Source organism: Lissotriton helveticus, chromosome 7 (assembly GCF_964261635.1).
Source record: "Lissotriton helveticus chromosome 7, aLisHel1.1, whole genome shotgun sequence".
In the NCBI taxonomy this organism is placed as follows: domain Eukaryota; kingdom Metazoa; phylum Chordata; class Amphibia; order Caudata; family Salamandridae; genus Lissotriton; species Lissotriton helveticus.
Genome location: NC_136068.1, coordinates 4,794,190 through 4,816,197, shown reverse-complemented (window position 1 = coordinate 4,816,197; position 22,008 = coordinate 4,794,190). Strand labels below are relative to the sequence as shown.

Here is a 22,008-nt window from a genome sequence, read left to right as displayed (position 1 = left end):
TTTCTCTCTCTCTCCCCCTCTTTTCTCTCTCTCTCCCCCTCTTTTGTCTCTCTCCCCCTCTTTTCTCCCTCTCTCCCCCTTTTCTCCCTCTCTCCCCCTCTTTTCTCTCTCTCCCCCTCTTTTGTCTCTCTTCCCCTCTTTTGTCTCTCTCTCCCCCTCTTTTCTCTCTCTCTCCCCCTCTTTTGTCTTTCTCTCTCCTCTTTTGTCGCCCTCCCCCTCTTTTCTCTCTCTCTCCCCCTCTTTTGTCGCCCTCCCCCTCTTTTCTCTCTCTCTCCCCCTCTTTTGTCTTTCTCTCTCCTCTTTTCTCTCTCTCCCCCTCTTTTCTCTCCCTCCCCCTTTTTTGTCTCACCCTCCCCTCTTCTCTTTTCTCTCTCTCCCCCTCTTTTGTCTCACCCTCCCCTCTTCTCTTTTCTCTCTCCCCCTCTTTTGTCTCTCCCCCTCTTTTCTCTCTCTCCCCCCTCTTTTGTCTCTCTCCCCTTCTTTTGTCTCACCCTCCCCTCTTCTCATTTCTCTCCCTCCCTCTCTCTTGTCTCTGACATCCCCTTTGCTCTCTGTTATTGAGTGATATTTGCTGCTCAGCGCACTTGGCGAGGTGGCAAAGAGTAAACCTTTCAGCCTCTTCGATGCTTAGTCGTGACAAGAAAAAATATTGTTTGTTTTCTGATGAGTGTATGGCTGACAAGTATTTCAAATCTTCAAATTATGGTCTATGAGTTACATGGACACTGGTGTGCATTAATAGCTTGTCAGCAAGACTAATGTAATCACTGATGGATGGATTGATCGTTGGATGGATGGATCGTTGGATGGATGGCTCGTTGGATGGATGGATGGATCGTTGGATGGATGGATGGATCGTTGGATGGATCATTGGATGGATGGATGGATGGATCGTTGGATGGATGGATGGATGGATCGTTGGATGGATGGATGGATCGTTGGAGGGATCGATGGATTGTTGGATGGATGGATGGGTGGATGGATGGATCGTTGGATGGATGGATGGATCGTTGGATGGATGGATGGATCGTTGGAGGGATCGATGGATTGATGGATGGATCGTTGGATGGATGGATAGATGGATGGATGGATGGATCGTTGGATGGATGGATGGATGGATCGTTGGATGGATGGATAGATGGATGGATGGATCGTTGGATGGATGGATGGATGGATGGATCGTTGGATGGATGGATGGATGGATCGTTGGATGGATGGATAGATGGATGGATGGATCGTTGGATGGATGGATGGATGGATCGTTGGATGGATGGATCGTTGGATGGATGGATGGATCGTTGGATGGATGGATGGATTGTTGGATGGATGGATGGATCGTTGGATGGATGGATGGATGGATAGATGGATGGATGGATGGATGGATGGATGGTTGGATGGATGGATGGATCGTTGGATGGATGGATGGATGGATCGTTGGATGGATGGAAGGATGGATCGTTGGATGGATGGATGGATGGATCGTTGGATGGATGGATGGATCGTTGGATGGATAGATGGATCGTTGGATGGATGGATGGATGGATTTCACCCGAAGTCATCCAGCTTATAATTCCATTCTTCCTCTTCAGCCGCCATGGAATCCTTCGCTGGCTTTGCGAATTATTTCACAATTATGGCCCAACAAGGCTTCCTTCCAGGGAAACTGATTGGGCTGCGTCCGGCTTGGGAGAGTAAGGCGGAATTAGAACTGGAGGACAGCTACGGCAGTGAATGGGTAAGAGCCCCTTGGTGACACCCCTAAAGGGCAGAGAGAGGAAACTGCCCATGGAGAAGGCGTGACCTCTCTGGAGGAAATATCTGATAACCTCTCACGAGGACTGAGACTGTCACTCATCACTGGTTTTCTCTTTGGCACATTCAGTCTGTGTTGTGTGTCTGGTTCATTCCACTGTGATTGCTTGTTGTCTCAATCTAGCATCTCTGGCCTCTGCTGGTTGAGTCTGTCTCAAACTCGCATCTCTGGCCTCCGCTGGTTGAGTCTGTCTCAATCTAGCATCTCTGGCCTCCGCTGGTTGAGTCTGTCTCAATCTCGCATCTCTGGCCTCCGCTGGTTGAGTCTGTCTCAATCTCGCATCTCTGGCCTCTGCTGGTTGAGTCTGTCTCAATCTCGCATCTCTGGCCTCCGCTGGTTGAGTCTGTCTCAATCTAGCATCTCTGGCCTCCGCTGGTTGAGTCTGTCTCAATCTAGCATCTCTGGCCTCCGCTGGTTGAGTCTGTCTCAATCTCGCATCTCTGGCCTCCGCTGGTTGAGTCTGTCTCAATCTCGCATCTCTGGCCTCTGCTAGTTGAGTCTGTCTCAATCTAGCATCTCTGGTCTCTGCTGGTTGAGTCTGTCTCAATCTCACATCTCTGGCCTCTGCTGGTTGAGTCTGTCTCAATCTAGCATCTCTGGTCTCTGCTGGTTGAGTCTGTCTCAATCTCACATCTCTGGCCTCTGCTGGTTGAGTCTGTCTCAATCTAGCATCTCTGGCCTCCGCTGGTTGAGTCTGTCTCAATCTCACATCTCTGGCCTCCGCTGGTTGAGTCTGTCTCAATCTCACATCTCTGGTTGGGTATGTCTCAATCTAGCATCTCTGTATTTGTAAAGAACGCAACTGTTTCCTGGTGCTGTGGGTGGTTAGCTGTCCCTCTCTCAACCGCTGGTTATGTTTGTCATCTTATTCGTTCTTTGTCTCTGAATCCCGATCTTCTAGAGAAGTGTTCCTCAGTTGGTTGGGCTCAGTATTTATTGACTTTCCTTCTCTTTGCCTTCTTCAGTTTGTTCTTACAGTTCTTTATCTCTGACACTTCGGTTCTTCTGTGGCCAAGGCTCACCTTGCCGTCCTTTCTCCCACAGACCTATTATCAGCGATTGCAGCAGGAGTGGTTCTGCTACTCTGGATTTTTTATCAGCATTGTGGTGTGCCAGATGGCAGATGCTTTTATTCGCAAAACGAGAAAGAATACAATTTTTAACAGTAATTTTTTCAGGTAAGATATAAGATCTTGCATGGGGGTCCCATGCATTTGTAACCCATAGCTATGATGTGGAGATTACACCCTGTGCCCACAAACTTCTGTGTAAACTTGTCTTTCCTATTAAGATTAATTTACTTATCAGCCAAAGCTAACTTGTCCTTGTCCTCAGTGCAGCTAAACTCGTCAATGGCCCAATTCTAAGACTTCCCTCTCCACTGTACCTCTGAACCCACCCATAACCCAACCATGACCCAACTATGACCCTCTCTTCTTCCACTGTACCTCTGAACCCACCCATGTCTCAACTATGACCCTTTCTTCTCCACTGTACCTCTGAACCCATTCATGACCCATCTATGACCCTTTCTTCTCCACTGTACCCCTGAACTCACCCGTAACCCAACTATGACCCTTTCTTCTCCACTGCACCTCTGAACCCCCCAATGACCCAACCATGACCCTTTCTTCTCCACTGCACCTCTGAACCAATCCATGACCCAACTGCAATCCTTTCTTCTCCACTGCACCTCTGAACCAACCCGTGACCCAACCATGACCCTTTCTTCTCCAATGTACCTCTGAACCCACCCATGACCCAACTATGACCCTCTCTTCTTCCACTGCACCTCTGAACCCACCCATGACCCAACTATGACCCTTTCTTCTCCACTGTACCCCTGAACCCACCCATGACCCAACTATGACCCTTTCTTCTCCACTGTACCCCTGAACCCACCCATGACCCAACTATGACCCTTTCTTCTCCAATGTGCCTCTGACCCCATCAATGACCCAACTATGACCCTTTCTTCTCCAATGTACCCCTGAACCCACCCATGACCCAACTATGACCCTTTCTTCTCCAATGTACCTCTGAACCCACCCATGACCCAACTATGACCCTTTCTTCTCCACTGCACCTCTGACCCCACCCATGACCCAACTATGACCCTTTCTTCTCCAATGTACCTCTGAACCCACCCATGACCCAACTATGACCCTTTCTTCTCCACTGCACCTCTGACCCCACCCATGACCCAACTATGACCCTTTCTTCTCCAATGTACCTCTGAACCCACCCATGACCCAACTATGACCCTTTCTTCTCCACTGTACCTCTGAACCCCCCATGACCCAACTATGACCCTTTCTTCTCCACTGTACCTCTGAACCCCCCATGACCCAACCATGACCCTTTCTTCTCCACTGTACCCCTGAACCCCCCATGACCCAACTATGACCCTTTCTTCTCCACTGTACCCCTGAACCCCCCATGACCCAACCATGACCCTTTCTTCTCCACTGTACCCCTGAACCCCCCATGACCCAACCATGACCCTTTCTTCTCCACTGTACCTCTGAACCCACCCATGACCCAACTATGACCCTTTCTTCTCCAATGTACCTCTGAACCCATTCATGACCCAACTATGACCCTTTCTTCTCCACTGTACCTCTGAACCCCCCATGACCCAACCATGACCCTTTCTTCTCCACTGTACCCCTGAACCCCCCATGACCCAACCATGACCCTTTCTTCTCCACTGTACCCCTGAACCCCCCATGACCCAACCATGACCCTTTCTTCTCCACTGTACCTCTGAACCCCCCATGACCCAACTATGACCCTTTCTTCTCCACTGTACCTCTGAACCCATTCATGACCCAACCATGACCCTTTCTTCTTCACTGTACCTCTGAACCCACCCATGACCCAACTATGACCCTTTCTTCTCCACTGTACCTCTGAACCCACCCATGACCCAACTATGACCCTTTCTTCTCCAATGTACCTCTGAACCAACCCATGACCCAACTATGACCCTTTCTTCTCCAATGTACCTCTGAACCCACCCATGACCCAACTATGACCCTTTCTTCTCCACTGTACCCCTGAACCCACCCATGACCCAACTATGACCCTTTCTTCTCCAATGTACCTCTGAACCCACCCATGACCCAACTATGACCCTTTCTTCTCCAATGTACCTCTGAACCAACCCATGACCCAACTATGACCCTTTCTTCTCCACTGCGCCTCTGACCCCACCCATGACCCAACTATGACCCTTTCTTCTCCACTGTACCTCTGAACCCCCCATGACCCAACCATGACCCTTTCTTCTCCACTGTACCTCTGAACCCATCCATGACCCAACCATGACCCTTTCTTCTCCACTGTACCTCTGAACCCATCCATGACCCAACCATGACCCTTTCTTCTCCACTGCACCTCTGAACCCACCCATGACCCAACTATGACCCTCTCTTCTTCCACTGTACCTCTGAACCCACCCATGACCCAACTATGACCCTTTCTTCTCCACTGTACCTCTGAACCCACCCATGACCCAACTATGACCCTTTCTTCTCCAATGTACCTCTGAACCAACCCATGACCCAACTATGACCCTTTCTTCTCCAATGTACCTCTGAACCCACCCATGACCCAACCATGACCCTTTCTTCTCCACTGCACCTCTGAACCCACCCATGACCCAACTATGACCCTCTCTTCTTCCACTGTACCTCTGAACCCACCCATGACCCAACTATGACCCTTTCTTCTCCACTGTACCTCTGAACCAACCCATGACCCAACTATGACCCTTTCTTCTCCACTGTACCTCTGAACCAACCCATGACCCAACTATGACCCTTTCTTCTCCAATGTACCTCTGAACCCATTCATGACCCAACCATGACCCTTTCTTCTTCACTGTACCTCTGAACCCACCCATGACCCAACTATGACCCTTTCTTCTCCAATGTACCTCTGAACCCATTCATGACCCAACCATGACCCTTTCTTCTTCCACTGTACCTCTGAACCCACCCATGACCCAACTATGACCCTCTCTTCTTCCACTGTACCTCTGAACCCACCCATGACCCAACTATGACCCTTTCTTCTCCACTGTACCTCTGAACCCACCCATGACCCAACTATGACCCTTTCTTCTCCAATGTACCTCTGAACCCACCCATGACCCAACTATGACCCTTTCTTCTCCACTGTACCTCTGAACCCCCCATGACCCAACCATGACCCTTTCTTCTCCAATGTACCTCTGACCCCACCCATGACCCAACTATGACCCTTTCTTCTCCACTGTACCTCTGAACCCATCCATGACCCAACCATGACCCTTTCTTCTCCACTGTACCTCTGACCCCACCCATGACCCAACTATGACCCTTTCTTCTCCACTGCGCCTCTGACCCCACCCATGACCCAACCATGACCCTTTCTTCTCCAATGTACCTCTGAACCCACCCGTGACCCAACTGAGACCCTTTCTTCTCCAATGTGCCTCTGACCCCATCAATGACCCAACCATGACCCTTTCTTCTCCACTGTACCTCTGAACCCACCCATGACCCAACTATGACCCTTTCTTCTCCACTGCGCCTCTGACCCCACCCATGACCCAACTATGACCCTTTCTTCTCCAATGTACCTCTGAACCCACCCATGACCCAACTATGACCCTTTCTTCTCCAATGTACCTCTGAACCCACCCATGACCCAACTATGACCCTCTCTTCTTCCACTGTACCTCTGAACCCACCCATGACCCAACTATGACCCTTTCTTCTCCACTGTACCTCTGAACCCACCCATGACCCAACTATGACCCTTTCTTCTCCAATGTACCTCTGAACCCATTCATGACCCAACCATGACCCTTTCTTCTTCACTGTACCTCTGAACCCACCCATGACCCAACTATGACCCTTTCTTCTCCAATGTACCTCTGAACCCACCCATGACCCAACTATGACCCTTTCTTCTCCAATGTACCTCTGAACCCACCCATGACCCAACTATGACCCTCTCTTCTTCCACTGTACCTCTGAACCCACCCATGACCCAACTATGACCCTTTCTTCTCCACTGTACCTCTGAACCCACCCATGACCCAACTATGACCCTTTCTTCTCCAATGTACCTCTGAACCCACCCATGACCCAACTATGACCCTCTCTTCTTCCACTGTACCTCTGAACCCACCCATGACCCAACCATGACCCTTTCTTCTTCACTGTACCTCTGAACCCACCCATGACCCAACTATGACCCTTTCTTCTCCAATGTACCTCTGAACCCATTCATGACCCAACCATGACCCTTTCTTCTTCACTGTACCTCTGAACCCACCCATGACCCAACTATGACCCTTTCTTCTCCACTGTACCTCTGAACCCACCCATGACCCAACTATGACCCTTTCTTCTCCAATGTACCTCTGAACCAACCCATGACCCAACTATGACCCTTTCTTCTCCAATGTACCTCTGAACCCACCCATGACCCAACTATGACCCTTTCTTCTCCACTGTACCCCTGAACCCACCCATGACCCAACTATGACCCTTTCTTCTCCAATGTACCTCTGAACCCACCCATGACCCAACTATGACCCTTTCTTCTCCACTGTACCTCTGAACCCACCCATGACCCAACTATGACCCTTTCTTCTCCAATGTACCTCTGAACCAACCCATGACCCAACTATGACCCTTTCTTCTCCAATGTACCTCTGAACCCACCCATGACCCAACTATGACCCTTTCTTCTCCAATGTACCTCTGAACCCACCCATGACCCAACTATGACCCTTTCTTCTCCAATGTACCTCTGAACCCACCCATGACCCAACTATGACCCTTTCTTCTCCAATGTACCTCTGAACCCACCCATGACCCAACTATGACCCTTTCTTCTCCAATGTACCTCTGAACCCACCCATGACCCAACTATGACCCTTTCTTCTCCAATGTACCTCTGAACCCACCCATGACCCAACTATGACCCTTTCTTCTCCACTGCGCCTCTGACCCCACCCATGACCCAACTATGACCCTTTCTTCTCCAATGTACCTCTGAACCCACCCATGACCCAACTATGACCCTTTCTTCTCCAATGTACCTCTAAACCCACCCATGACCCAACTATGACCCTTTCTTCTCCACTGTACCCCTGAACCCACCCATGACCCAACTATGACCCTTTCTTCTCCAATGTACCTCTGAACCCACCCATGACCCAACTATGACCCTTTCTTCTCTACTGTACCTCTGAACCCACCCATGACCCAACTATGACCCTCTCTTCTTCCACTGTACCTCTGAACCCACCCATGACCCAACTATGACCCTTTCTTCTCCAATGTACCTCTGAACCCACCCATGACCCAACTATGACCCTTTCTTCTCCAATGTACCTCTGAACCCACCCATGACCCAACTATGACCCTCTCTTCTTCCACTGTACCTCTGAACCCACCCATGACCCAACTATGACCCTTTCTTCTCCACTGTACCTCTGAACCCACCCATGACCCAACTATGACCCTTTCTTCTCCACTGTACCTCTGACCCCACCCATGACCCAACTATGACCCTTTCTTCTCCACTGTACCCCTGAACCCACCCATGACCCAACTATGACCCTTTCTTCTCCAATGTACCTCTGAACCCACCCATGACCCAACTATGACCCTTTCTTCTCCAATGTACCTCTGAACCCACCCATGACCCAACTATGACCCTCTCTTCTTCCACTGTACCTCTGAACCCACCCATGACCCAACTATGACCCTTTCTTCTCCACTGTACCTCTGAACCCACCCATGACCCAACTATGACCCTTTCTTCTCCAATGTACCTCTGAACCCATTCATGACCCAACCATGACCCTTTCTTCTTCACTGTACCTCTGAACCCACCCATGACCCAACTATGACCCTTTCTTCTCCACTGTACCTCTGAACCCACCCATGACCCAACTATGACCCTTTCTTCTCCAATGTACCTCTGAACCAACCCATGACCCAACTATGACCCTTTCTTCTCCAATGTACCTCTGAACCCACCCATGACCCAACTATGACCCTTTCTTCTCCACTGTACCCCTGAACCCACCCATGACCCAACTATGACCCTTTCTTCTCCAATGTACCTCTGAACCCACCCATGACCCAACTATGACCCTTTCTTCTCCAATGTACCACTGAACCAACCCATGAACCAACTGTGACCCTTTCTTCTCCACTGCACCTCTGAACCCCACCCATGACCCAACTATGACCCTTTCTTCTCCAATGTACCTCTGAACCAACCCATGAACCAACTGAGACCCTTTCTTCTCCACTGCACCTCTGAACCCACCCGTGACCCAACTATGACCCTTTCTTCTCCAATGTGCCTCTGACCCCATCAATGACCCAACTATGACCCTTTCTTCTCCAATGTACCTCTGAACCCACCCATGACCCAACCATGACCCTTTCTTCTCCACTGCACCTCTGAACCCACCCATGACCCAACTATGACCCTCTCTTCTTCCACTGTACCTCTGAACCCACCCATGACCCAACTATGACCCTTTCTTCTCCACTGTACCTCTGAACCCACCCATGACCCAACTATGACCCTTTCTTCTCCAATGTACCTCTGAACCCACCCATGACCCAACTATGACCCTTTCTTCTCCAATGTACCTCTGAACCCACCCATGACCCAACTATGACCCTTTCTTCTCCAATGTACCTCTGAACCAACCCATGACCCAACTATGACCCTTTCTTCTCCACTGTACCTCTGAACCAACCCATGACCCAACTATGACCCTTTCTTCTCCACTGTACCTCTGAACCAACCCATGACCCAACTATGACCCTTTCTTCTCCAATGTACCTCTGAACCCATTCAGGACCCAACCATGACCCTTTCTTCTTCACTGTACCTCTGAACCCACCCATGACCCAACTATGACCCTTTCTTCTCCAATGTACCTCTGAACCCATTCATGACCCAACCATGACCCTTTCTTCTTCCACTGTACCTCTGAACCCACCCATGACCCAACTATGACCCTCTCTTCTTCCACTGTACCTCTGAACCCACCCATGACCCAACTATGACCCTCTCTTCTTCCACTGTACCTCTGAACCCACCCATGACCCAACTATGACCCTTTCTTCTCCAATGTACCTCTGAACCCACCCATGAAACAACTATGACCCTTTCTTCTCCAATGTACCTCTGAACCCACCCATGACCCAACTATGACCCTTTCTTCTCCAATGTACCTCTGAACCCATTCATGACCCAACCATGACCCTCTCTTCTTCCACTGCGCCTCTGACCCCACCCATGACCCAACTATGACCCTTTCTTCTCCACTGTACCCCTGAACCCACCCATGACCCAACTATGACCCTTTCTTCTCCAATGTACCTCTGAACCCACCCATGACCCAACTATGACCCTTTCTTCTCCACTGTACCCCTGAACCCACCCATGACCCAACTATGACCCTTTCTTCTCCAATGTGCCTCTGACCCCATCAATGACCCAACTATGACCCTCTCTTCTTCCACTGTACCTCTGAACCCACCCATGACCCAACCATGACCCTTTCTTCTCCACTGCACCTCTGAACCCACCCATGACCCAACTATGACCCTCTCTTCTTCCACTGTACCTCTGAACCAACCCATGACCCAACTATGACCCTTTCTTCTCCATTGTACCTCTGAACCCACCCATGACCCAACTATGACCCTTTCTTCTCCACTGTACCTCTGAACCAACCCATGACCCAACTATGACCCTTTCTTCTCCAATGTACCTCTGAACCCACCCATGACCCAACCATGACCCTTTCTTCTCCACTGTACCTCGGCACCCCCCCATGACCCCACCCATGACCCAACTATGACCCTTTCTTCTCCAATGTACCTCTGAACCCACCCGTGACCCAACTATACTCTTTCTTCTCCACTGTACGGTTAACTAGTGTTTGCTAGTGGTGAATTCTACCAACCTTCAGGGCAAGATTCTCACCTGCATGTAAAGTAGCCGTGATATAGCAAGATGAGGGAGCTGAGGCCCAGGGAGGCCGGCCTCCGCCCAGGACCACAGCCGAATGACCACAGTGTGACCACATTGTCTGCCACGGGTGCAGTCGGTCTGACCTCTGCTCTGGGGGGACTCATGCCTCTGCTCTTAAATCTATTTATATAACCCTGACTGGCTTCAGAGAGCAGCAAGGCTCTTTCCGCAGGACTCCTTCCTATCCCATCAGATACTGCAGGGAGTTCCAAGATAATCTTCATCCCCAGAAGGTCCACTTAGAGCTGGATGTGTTTTTGTGGTTCTTGTGAACCCACAGGATGTGGGAGAGTAATGTGAGGTTTGTGATGTTTCAGGAACAAGGTGATCTTCTTGGGGGTGCTGTCGCAGATCGTCATCGGGGTCTTCCTTTGCTACTGCCCCGGCATGGACGAGGCGCTGCACTTCTCACCTCTGAGGTAAGTCAGATCCTGTGTGGCCTGCACCAGGGACTCTTCTAGGGGCTTTCTGAGGGAGTGCCACTCTGGTGCCAACATCTTCTGGAGCAGGTCCTTGGGGAGGGGGCTTCCCCCGAAGGGGAGAAGATATTATGTCATTGGGTAAAACCCTGCTAAGTGCAGAGACACTTGAGAAATGTTAAGTTGTATCCATTGTACGCATGAATTTGTGTAGATTTACTTTGATGGTGTTTGGGGGTTTTGTAAAGCAAATTCTTTAATACAGAATCCCAGAAGCCAACAGTTGAGAATGCTCGCTTTAGGGTTCTTACTAGTTGTACAAGTCGACAATCCTTCACTCCTCTCTGTTCATGTTTGAACATCTCTGTGAGCTAAGCCTGCTTACAATCTCCTTGGCTCCTAGCAGATGCATTAAGCAAACAAGAAGTCCCAGAAGTTTCTTCCAAACAGTATATTTCTTTCATCTTTAAATGAAGTTTTGTAACACCTCGTCCAAGGTTTCAGACCACTTCATATGTTGTTACTTGACTGACCGGAGTGTCCCAAAAAGAGCCGCTGCAGTACTTCGGACGCCTTTGTACTGATTCATTGAATGCATCAATGCTTGATTCTTCTGTCTCTCCTCATACTCTTCCCAATTTCTTTTCTCCCTGTAGGATCCAGTACTGGTTTGTGTCCATTCACTTCGCTATCCTGATTCTGGCGTATGATGAACTTCGGAAATATTTGATCCGCACCTTCCCGGGGTGTAAGTGTTTTCTTCTCTTTTGCAAAATTCCCAGGGTATAAGTGTTTTCTTCTCTTTTGCAAAATTCCCAGGGTATAAGTGTTTTCTTCTCTTTTGCAAAATTCCCAGGGTATAAGTGTTTTCTTCTCTTTTGCACAATCCCGGGGTGTATGTGTTTTCTTCTCTTTTGCACAATCCCGGGGTGTATGTGTTTTCTTCTCTTTTGCACATTCCAGGGTTGAAAGTGTTTTCTTTTCTTTTGCTCTTGATGGTAGTGGTGGTGGAACTGTGGTGATTTGAGGCACAGATCAGCACTTCTGGGGACTAGCGGCTGAATGTACTCTTGCTACCCCCCCTAAGATGCGTAGAAACGGGGTTCTATCACTCTTCCGCAGCATCTCACTCTGCCCCGACACAGAAACGTGCAGGTGGAGGTAAAGGGATCATTATGAACCCACAAGGTGTATGCATCAACCTAACCCAGCCACTAACTACCAACTCATTCACACACGCATGCACTACAGGTCTAGCACAGCAGACATGAGATTAACATGTGATTGAATGCCACTATCTCATGTTAATCTCTGCATTAGTCATTGCAGCACATTGTATCCGGAATATTTTGAGACGCAAATTAGAGCCAGAAAATGATAGTGGTCTGCAGAGGAGGCGAACAGGGGTTGCACAGCCAAGATCTGGTTATGCAGTCCATACTGAGGCTGCACTTGATGTGTTACGCTTCACTGCCTGACCCTCTGCAGCATCGGGCACTGGCTGACGGCTGATCTTCAGTATCAACCCATTACTAGGAGTCATTGGTTGAGCGTTTGGTTTCAGTGGTAGACTCTCTTACAAGGGGTCATTGAGCGTTGGTCTTCAGTGGTAGACTCTCTCTTACAAGGGTCATTGAGCGTTGGTCTTCAGTGGTAGACCCTCTCTTACAAGGGGTCATTGAGCGTTGGCCTTCAGTGGTAGACTCTCTCTTACAAGGGTCATTGAGCGTTGATCTTCGGTGGTAGACTCTCTCTTACAAGGGTCATTGAGCGTTGGTCTTCAGTGGTAGACCCTCTCTTACAAGGGGTCATTGAGCGTTGGTCTTCAGTGGTAGACTCTCTCTTACAAGGGGTCATTGAGCGTTGGTCTTCAGTGGTAGACTCTCTCTTACAAGGGGTCATTGAGCGTTGGGCTTCAGTGGTAGACTCTCTCTTACAAGGGGTCATTGAGCGTTGGCCTTCAGTGGTAGACTCTCTCTTACAAGGGTCATTGAGCGTTGGCCTTCAGTGGTAGACTGTCTCTTACAAGGGGTCATTGAGCGTTGGTCTTCAGTGGTAGACTCTCTCTTACAAGGGGTCATTGAGCGTTGGGCTTCAGTGGTAGACTCTCTCTTACAAGGGGTCATTGAGCGTTGGGCTTCAGTGGTAGACACTCTCTTACAAGGGGTCATTGAGCGTTGGGCTTCAGTGGTAGACTCTCTCTTACAAGAGGTCATTGAGCGTTGGCCTTCAGTGGTAGACACTCTCTTACAAGGGGTCATTGAGCGTTGGCCTTCAGTGGTAGACTCTCTCTTACAAGGGGTCATTGAGCGTTGGCCTTTAGACGTAGACACTCTCTTACAAGGGGTCATTGAGCGTTGGCCTTCAGTGGTAGACTCTCTCTTACAAGGGGTCATTGAGGGTTGGCCTTCAGTGGTAGACTCTCTCTTACAAGGGGTCATTGAGCGTTGGTCTTCAGTGGTAGACTCTCTCTTACAAGGGGTCATTGAGCGTTGGGCTTCAGTGGTAGACTCTCTCTTACAAGGGGTCATTGAGCGTTGGTCTTCAGTGGTAGACACTCTCTTACAAGGGGTCATTGAGCGTTGGCCTTCAGTGGTAGACTCTCTCTTACAAGGGGTCATTGAGGGTTGGCCTTCAGTGGTAGACCCTCTCTTACAAGGGGTCATTGAGCGTTGGCCTTCAGTGGTAGACTCTCTCTTACAAGGGGTCATTGAGGGTTGGCCTTCAGTGGTAGACTCTCTCTTACAAGGGGTCATTGAGCGTTGGTCTTCAGTGGTAGACTCTCTCTTACAAGGGGTCATTGAGCGTTGGGCTTCAGTGGTAGACTCTCTCTTACAAGAGGTCATTGAGCGTTGGCCTTCAGTGGTAGACACTCTCTTACAAGGGGTCATTGAGCGTTGGCCTTCAGTGGTAGACTCTCTCTTACAAGGGGTCATTGAGCGTTGGCCTTTAGACGTAGACACTCTCTTACAAGGGGTCATTGAGCGTTGGCCTTCAGTGGTAGACTCTCTCTTACAAGGGGTCATTGAGGGTTGGCCTTCAGTGGTAGACTCTCTCTTACAAGGGGTCATTGAGCGTTGGTCTTCAGTGGTAGACTCTCTCTTACAAGGGGTCATTGAGCGTTGGGCTTCAGTGGTAGACTCTCTTACAAGGGGTCATTGAGCGTTGGCCTTCAGTGGTAGAATCTCTCTTACAAGGGTCATTGAGCGTTGGCCTTCAGTGGTAGACTGTCTCTTACAAGGGGTCATTGAGCGTTGGCCTTCAGTGGTAGACTGTCTCTTACAAGGGGTCATTGAGCGTTGGTCTTCAGTGGTAGACTCTCTCTTACAAGGGGTCATTGAGTGTTGGTCTTCAGTGGTAGACCCTCTCTTACAAGGGGTCATTGAGCGTTGGTCTTCAGTGGTAGACTCTCTCTTACAAGGGGTCATTGAGCGTTGGTCTTCAGTGGTAGACTCTCTCTTACAAGGGGTCATTGAGCGTTGGTCTTCAGTGGTAGACTCTCTCTTACAAGGGGTCATTGAGCGTTGGCCTTCAGTGGTAGACCCTCTCTTACAAGGGGTCATTGAGCGTTGACCTTCAGTGGTAGACTCTCTCTTACAAGGGGTCATTGAGCGTTGGCCTTCAGTGGTAGACCCTCTCTTACAAGGGGTCATTGAGCGTTGACCTTCAGTGGTAGACTCTCTCTTACAAGAGGTCATTGAGCGTTGGGCTTCAGTGGTAGACTCTCTCTTACAAGGGGTCATTGAGCGTTGGCCTTCAGTGGTAGACTCTCTCTTACAAGGGGTCATTGAGTGTTGGTCTTCAGTGGTAGACCCTCTCTTACAAGGGGTCATTGAGCGTTGGTCTTCAGTGGTAGACTCTCTCTTACAAGGGGTCATTGAGCGTTGGTCTTCAGTGGTAGACCCTCTCTTACAAGGGGTCATTGAGCGTTGGTCTTCAGTGGTAGACCCTCTCTTACAAGGGGTCATTGAGCGTTGGCCTTCAGTGGTAGACCCTCTCTTACAAGGGGGTCATTGTGCGTTGTTGTTCAGTGGTAGACCCTCTCTTACAAGGGGTCATTGAGCGTTGGGTATCAGTGGTAGACCCTCTCTTACAAGGGGTCATTGAGCGTTGGCCTTCAGTGGTAGACCCTCTCTTACAAGGGGGTCATTGTGCGTTGTTGTTCAGTGGTAGACTCTCTCTTACAAGGGGTCATTGAGCGTTGGCCTTCAGTGGTAGACCCTCTCTTACAAGGGGTCATTGAGCGTTGGCCTTCAGTGGTAGACCCTCTCTTACAAGGGGTCATCGAGCGTTGGCCTTCAGTGGTAGACCCTCTCTTACAAGGGTCATTGAGCGTTGGCCTTCAGTGGTAGACCCTCTCTTACAAGGGGTCATTGAGCGTTGGCCTTCAGTGGTAGACTCTCTCTTACAAGGGGTCATTGAGCGTTGGCCTTCAGTGGTAGACCCTCTCTTACAAGGGGTCATTGAGCGTTGACCTTCAGTGGTAGACCCTCTCTTACAAGGGGTCATTGAGCGTTGGCCTTCAGTGGTAGACTCTCTCTTACAAGGGGTCATTGAGCGTTGGCCTTCAGTGGTAGACTCTCTCTTACAAGGGGTCATTGAGCGTTGGTCTTCAGTGGTAGACTCTCTCTTACAAGGGGTCATTGAGCGTTGGGCTTCAGTGGTAGACTCTCTTACAAGGGGTCATTGAGCGTTGGCCTTCAGTGGTAGACTCTCTCTTACAAGGGTCATTGAGCGTTGGCCTTCAGTGGTAGACTGTCTCTTACAAGGGGTCATTGAGCGTTGGCCTTCAGTGGTAGACTGTCTCTTACAAGGGGTCATTGAGCGTTGGTCTTCAGTGGTAGACTCTCTCTTACAAGGGGTCATTGAGTGTTGGTCTTCAGTGGTAGACCCTCTCTTACAAGGGGTCATTGAGCGTTGGTCTTCAGTGGTAGACTCTCTCTTACAAGGGGTCATTGAGCGTTGGTCTTCAGTGGTAGACTCTCTCTTACAAGGGGTCATTGAGCGTTGGTCTTCAGTGGTAGACTCTCTCTTACAAGGGGTCATTGAGCGTTGGCCTTCAGTGGTAGACCCTCTCTTACAAGGGGTCATTGAGCGTTGACCTTCAGTGGTAGACTCTCTCTTACAAGGGGTCATTGAGCGTTGGCCTTCAGTGGTAGACCCTCTCTTACAAGGGGTCATTGAGCGTTGACCTTCAGTGGTAGACTCTCTCTTACAAGAGGTCATTGAGCGTTGGGCTTCAGTGGTAGACTCTCTCTTACAAGGGGTCATTGAGCGTTGGCCTTCAGTGGTAGACTCTCTCTTACAAGGGGTCATTGAGTGTTGGTCTTCAGTGGTAGACCCTCTCTTACAAGGGGTCATTGAGCGTTGGTCTTCAGTGGTAGACTCTCTCTTACAAGGGGTCATTGAGCGTTGGTCTTCAGTGGTAGACCCTCTCTTACAAGGGGTCATTGAGCGTTGGTCTTCAGTGGTAGACCCTCTCTTACAAGGGGTCATTGAGCGTTGGCCTTCAGTGGTAGACCCTCTCTTACAAGGGGGTCATTGTGCGTTGTTGTTCAGTGGTAGACTCTCTCTTACAAGGGGTCATTGAGCGTTGGCCTTCAGTGGTAGACCCTCTCTTACAAGGGGTCATTGAGCGTTGGCCTTCAGTGGTAGACCCTCTCTTACAAGGGGTCATCGAGCGTTGGCCTTCAGTGGTAGACCCTCTCTTACAAGGGTCATTGAGCGTTGGCCTTCAGTGGTAGACCCTCTCTTACAAGGGGTCATTGAGCGTTGGCCTTCAGTGGTAGACTCTCTCTTACAAGGGGTCATTGAGCGTTGGCCTTCAGTGGTAGACCCTCTCTTACAAGGGGTCATTGAGCGTTGACCTTCAGTGGTAGACCCTCTCTTACAAGGGGTCATTGAGCGTTGGCCTTCAGTGGTAGACTCTCTCTTACAAGGGGTCATTGAGCGTTGATCTTCGGTGGTAGACTCTCTCTTAGAAGGGGTCATTGAGCGTTGGCCTTCAGTGGTAGACCCTCTCTTACAAGAGGTCATTGAGCATTGACCTTCAGTGGTAGACTTTCTCTTACAAGGGGTCATTGAGCGTTGACCTTCAGTGGTAGACCCTCTCTTACAAGGGGTCATTGAGCGTTGGGTGTCAGTGGTAGACTCTCTCTTACAAGGGGTCATTGAGCGTTGATCTTCGGTGGTAGACTCTCTCTTAGAAGGGGTCATTGAGCGTTGGGCTTCAGTGGTAGACTCTCTCTTAGAAGGGGTCATTGAGCGTTGGCCTTCAGTGGTAGACTGTCTCTTACAAGGGGTCATTGAGGGTTGGCCTTCAGTGGTAGACCTTCTCTTACAAGGGGTCATTGAGCGTTGATCTTCGGTGGTAGACTCTCTCTTACAAGGGGTCATTGAGGGTTGGGCTTCAGTGGTAGACCCTCTCTTACAAGGGTCATTGAGCGTTGGCCTTCAGTGGTAGACTCTCTCTTACAAGGGTCATTGAGCGTTGGCCTTCAGTGGTAGACTGTCTCTTACAAGGGGTCATTGAGGGTTGGGTTTCAGTGGTAGACCTTCTCTTACAAGGGGTCATTGAGCGTTGATCTTCGGTGGTAGACTCTCTCTTACAAGGGGTCATTGAGGGTTGGGCTTCAGTGGTAGACTCTCTCTTACAAGGGTCATTGAGCGTTGGCCTTCAGTGGTAGACTGTCTCTTACAAGGGTCATTGAGCGTTGGCCTTCAGTGGTAGACTGTCTCTTACAAGGGGTCATTGAGGGTTGGGCTTCAGTGGTAGACCCTCTCTTACAAGGGTCATTGAGCGATGGCCTTCAGTGGTAGACTCTCTCTTACAAGGGGTCATTGAGCGTTGGCCTTCAGTGGTAGACTCTCTTACAAGGGGTCATTGAGCGTTGGCCTTCAGTGGTAGACTGTCTCTTACAAGGGGTCATTGAGGGTTGGGCTTCAGTGGTAGACTCTCTCTTACAAGGGGTCATTGAGGGTTGGCCTTCAGTGGTAGACTGTCTCTTACAAGGGGTCATTGAGCGTTGAGCTTCAGTGGTAGACTCTCTTACAAGGGGTCATTGAGCGTTGGCCTTCAGTGGTAGACTCTCTCTTACAAGGGTCATTGAGCGTTGGCCTTCAGTGGTAGACTGTCTCTTACAAGGGGTCATTGAGCGTTGGCCTTCAGTGGTAGACTGTCTCTTACAAGGGGTCATTGAGCGTTGGTCTTCAGTGGTAGACTCTCTCTTACAAGGGGTCATTGAGTGTTGGTCTTCAGTGGTAGACCCTCTCTTACAAGGGGTCATTGAGCGTTGGTCTTCAGTGGTAGACTCTCTCTTACAAGGGGTCATTGAGCGTTGGTCTTCAGTGGTAGACTCTCTCTTACAAGGGGTCATTGAGCGTTGGTCTTCAGTGGTAGACTCTCTCTTACAAGGGGTCATTGAGCGTTGGTCTTCAGTGGTAGACTCTCTCTTACAAGGGGTCATTGAGCGTTGGTCTTCAGTGGTAGACTCTCTCTTACAAGGGGTCATTGAGTGTTGGTCTTCAGTGGTAGACCCTCTTACAAGGGGTCATTGAGCGTTGGGCTTCAGTGGTAGACCCTCTCTTACAAGGGGTCATTGAGCGTTGGGCTTCAGTGGTAGACTCTCTTACAAGGGGTCATTGATCGTTGGCCTTCAGTGTTAGACCCTCTCTTACAAGGGGTCATTGAGCGTTGGGCTTCAGTGGTAGACCCTCTCTTACAAGGGGTCATTGAGCGTTGGCCTTCAGTGGTAGACTGTCTCTTACAAGGGGTCATTGAGGGTTGGGTTTCAGTGGTAGACCTTCTCTTACAAGGGGTCATTGAGCGTTGATCTTCGGTGGTAGACTCTCTCTTACAAGGGGTCATTGAGGGTTGGGCTTCAGTGGTAGACCCTCTCTTACAAGGGTCATTGAGCGTTGGCCTTCAGTGGTAGACTCTCTCTTACAAGGGTCATTGAGCGTTGGCCTTCAGTGGTAGACTCTCTCTTACAAGGGTCATTGAGCGTTGGCCTTCAGTGGTAGACTGTCTCTTACAAGGGGTCATTGAGGGTTGGGTTTCAGTGGTAGACTCTCTCTTAGAAGGGGTCATTGAGCGTTGGCCTTCAGTGGTAGACTGTCTCTTACAAGGGGTCATTGAGGGTTGGCCTTCAGTGGTAGACCTTCTCTTACAAGGGGTCATTGAGCGTTGATCTTCGGTGGTAGACTCTCTCTTACAAGGGGTCATTGAGGGTTGGGCTTCAGTGGTAGACCCTCTCTTACAAGGGTCATTGAGCGTTGGCCTTCAGTGGTAGACTCTCTCTTACAAGGGTCATTGAGCGTTGGTCTTCAGTGGTAGACCCTCTCTTACAAGGGGTCATTGAGCGTTGGCCTTCAGTGGTAGACTCTCTCTTACAAGGGTCATTGAGCGTTGATCTTCGGTGGTAGACTCTCTCTTACAAGGGGTCATTGAGGGTTGGGCTTCAGTGGTAGACCCTCTCTTACAAGGGGTCATTGAGCGTTGGCCTTCAGTGGTAGACTCTCTCTTACAAGGGTCATTGAGCGTTGGCCTTCAGTGGTAGACTCTCTCTTACAAGGGTCATTGAGGGTTGGGCTTCAGTGGTAGACCCTCTCTTACAAGGGGTCATTGAGCGTTGGCCTTCAGTGGTAGACCTTCTCTTACAAGGGGTAATTGGCTGAGGGTTGGTCTGTAATGACTGTTCTACAGGAACATTCTTTGCATGCTGGGCTCCAGTAACTGACCCTCGGATATATGCGGTCATTGTTGGGGATCTGGTTATTATTGTCTGTGCATTAGGTCCTTGTGTCTATTCACTGATTGTTGAGCGTCAGTGACTGAACATCGGCTTTAGGAGATCATTGCTTGAGAGCTGTGCTTTTTCGCTGACACTTCCGTATAAGGGGTCATTGGTTGAGTGTTAGAATTCATGCCCGGCCCCGTGGGTACATGGGTTTACTAGTTGCGTTGGGTTGTGGTGGCAGAACATCCGATGTATGTGATCCTTGAGTGTGGACCTCAAGTAACCGTCGCTCTAGAGTGTGTCAGAGTGCTGTGCTCTCTAGAGTGTGTCAGAGTGCTGTGCTCCAGTGGCATGCGTAGTTGTGCTCAGTTGCCTGTCATGTTAGTGTGCGGTCATTGGGCGAATGTAGGACTTTTGGGACTCGCTCTCAGCCCATTGTTGAGACTTTCAGCGGTTGCCCCATGAGCTCTAAAGCCCTAAGACTTTGGAAGTGGCCAGATTTTAACTCCATCTTTTTGTCCATGCTTCAGCTTGGGTCGACAGAGAGTTATACTACTAACCTCCAGGAGGCGCCAGATGTGGAGAAGTGTCGCCACGGGAGTAGAATGAGGACGTCACCCGGCATCGATGCGGCGGGAGTGGAGGCTGGTCCTTCCCTCCATCGTAGACACGGCAGACCGCTGGGCGGTTGAGACTCGACATGTTTGTGTAAATTGCTTTGTTGTTTTGGTGGTCTGGTTCCTATGGATATCCCACTTAATAATGTTGTATCTATTTCTGCTCTGTATCATTTCCAATAAAGTTTTTGTTTTCTAAATGTGGACATTTCTCCTTCTTTAAGATGTTAGTGACTTTTCCTCAGTACTAAATCTGCTACTTTTAGCAACTAAATGTATATTCAATGCAGGATTTGGTTTCCAAAGTTGCATCCTCTTATACCTTTCCAGAAATATCTGCCCTTGTTTTAATGTGGTGGTTTTGATATTTACATCATCATTATTCAGGAGACGCGTATATGTAAAAAGAGAACGTGTGCTGATTTCATCGACATCTCTCTGTATTCTCATCTAAAAAGACTGATTTTCAGTGACGTTTTGTCTCTGCTTGCCACCTCCTGCCTAATACTGAGGCTAGATTCTCCCAGAGATCTCACCTCCAGTATAGATTCTCCCAGAGATCTCACCTCCAGTATAGATTCTTCCAGAGATCTCACCTCCATTATATATTCTCACAGAGATCTCACCTCCATTATAGATTCTCACAGAGATCTCACCTCCATTATAGATTCTTCCAGAGATCTCACCTCCATTATATATTCTCTTAGAGATCTCACCTCCACTATAGATTCTCTTAGTGATCTCACCTCCAGTATAGATTCTCTTAGTGATCACACCTCCATTATAGATTCTCCCAGAGATCTCACCTCCATTATAGATTCTCGTAAAGATCTCACCTCCAGTATAGATTTTCCCAGAGATCTTACCTCCATTATAGATTCTCCCAGGGATCTCACCTCCACTATAGATTCTCCCAGGGATCTCACCTCCACTATAGATTCTCCCAGGGATCTCACCTCCATTATAGATTCTCACAGAGATCTCACCTCCATTATAGATTCTCCCAGAGATCTCACTCCATTATAGATTCTCCAGGAGATCTCACCTCCATAATAGATTCTCCCAGAGATCTCACTCCATTATAGATTCTACAGGAGATCTCACCTCCATAATAGATTCTCACAGAGATCTCACCTCCATTGTAGATTCTCCCAGAGATCTCACCTCCATTATAGATTCTCCCAGAGATCTCACCTCCATTATAGATTCTCCCAGAGATCTCACCTCCATTATAGATTCTCCCAGAGATCTCATCTCCATAATAGATTCTCCCAGAGATCTTACTCCATTATAGATTCTCCCAGAGATCTCACCTGCAATATAGATTCTCACAGAGATCTTACCTCCATTAT

The 22,008-nt window shown here is 49.4% G+C and overlaps 1 protein-coding gene across 1 annotated transcript in view; it reads left to right on the top strand.

Annotated features, from left to right (window-relative positions):
* LOC144766556 (potassium-transporting ATPase alpha chain 2-like) overlaps positions 1 to 20,850 on the top strand; it is a 57,638-nt gene extending 36,788 nt beyond the window's left edge. The window contains exons 19-23 of the mRNA XM_078650361.1: positions 1,590 to 1,735; positions 2,858 to 2,991; positions 11,200 to 11,301; positions 11,958 to 12,049; positions 20,570 to 20,850. Of these exons, the coding sequence (XP_078506487.1) occupies positions 1,590 to 1,735; positions 2,858 to 2,991; positions 11,200 to 11,301; positions 11,958 to 12,049; positions 20,570 to 20,598 (503 nt within the window). The 3' untranslated portion in view covers positions 20,599 to 20,850. The remainder of the gene's footprint in view (positions 1 to 1,589; positions 1,736 to 2,857; positions 2,992 to 11,199; positions 11,302 to 11,957; positions 12,050 to 20,569) is intronic.
* Positions 20,851 to 22,008: the final 1,158 nt, after the last annotated feature.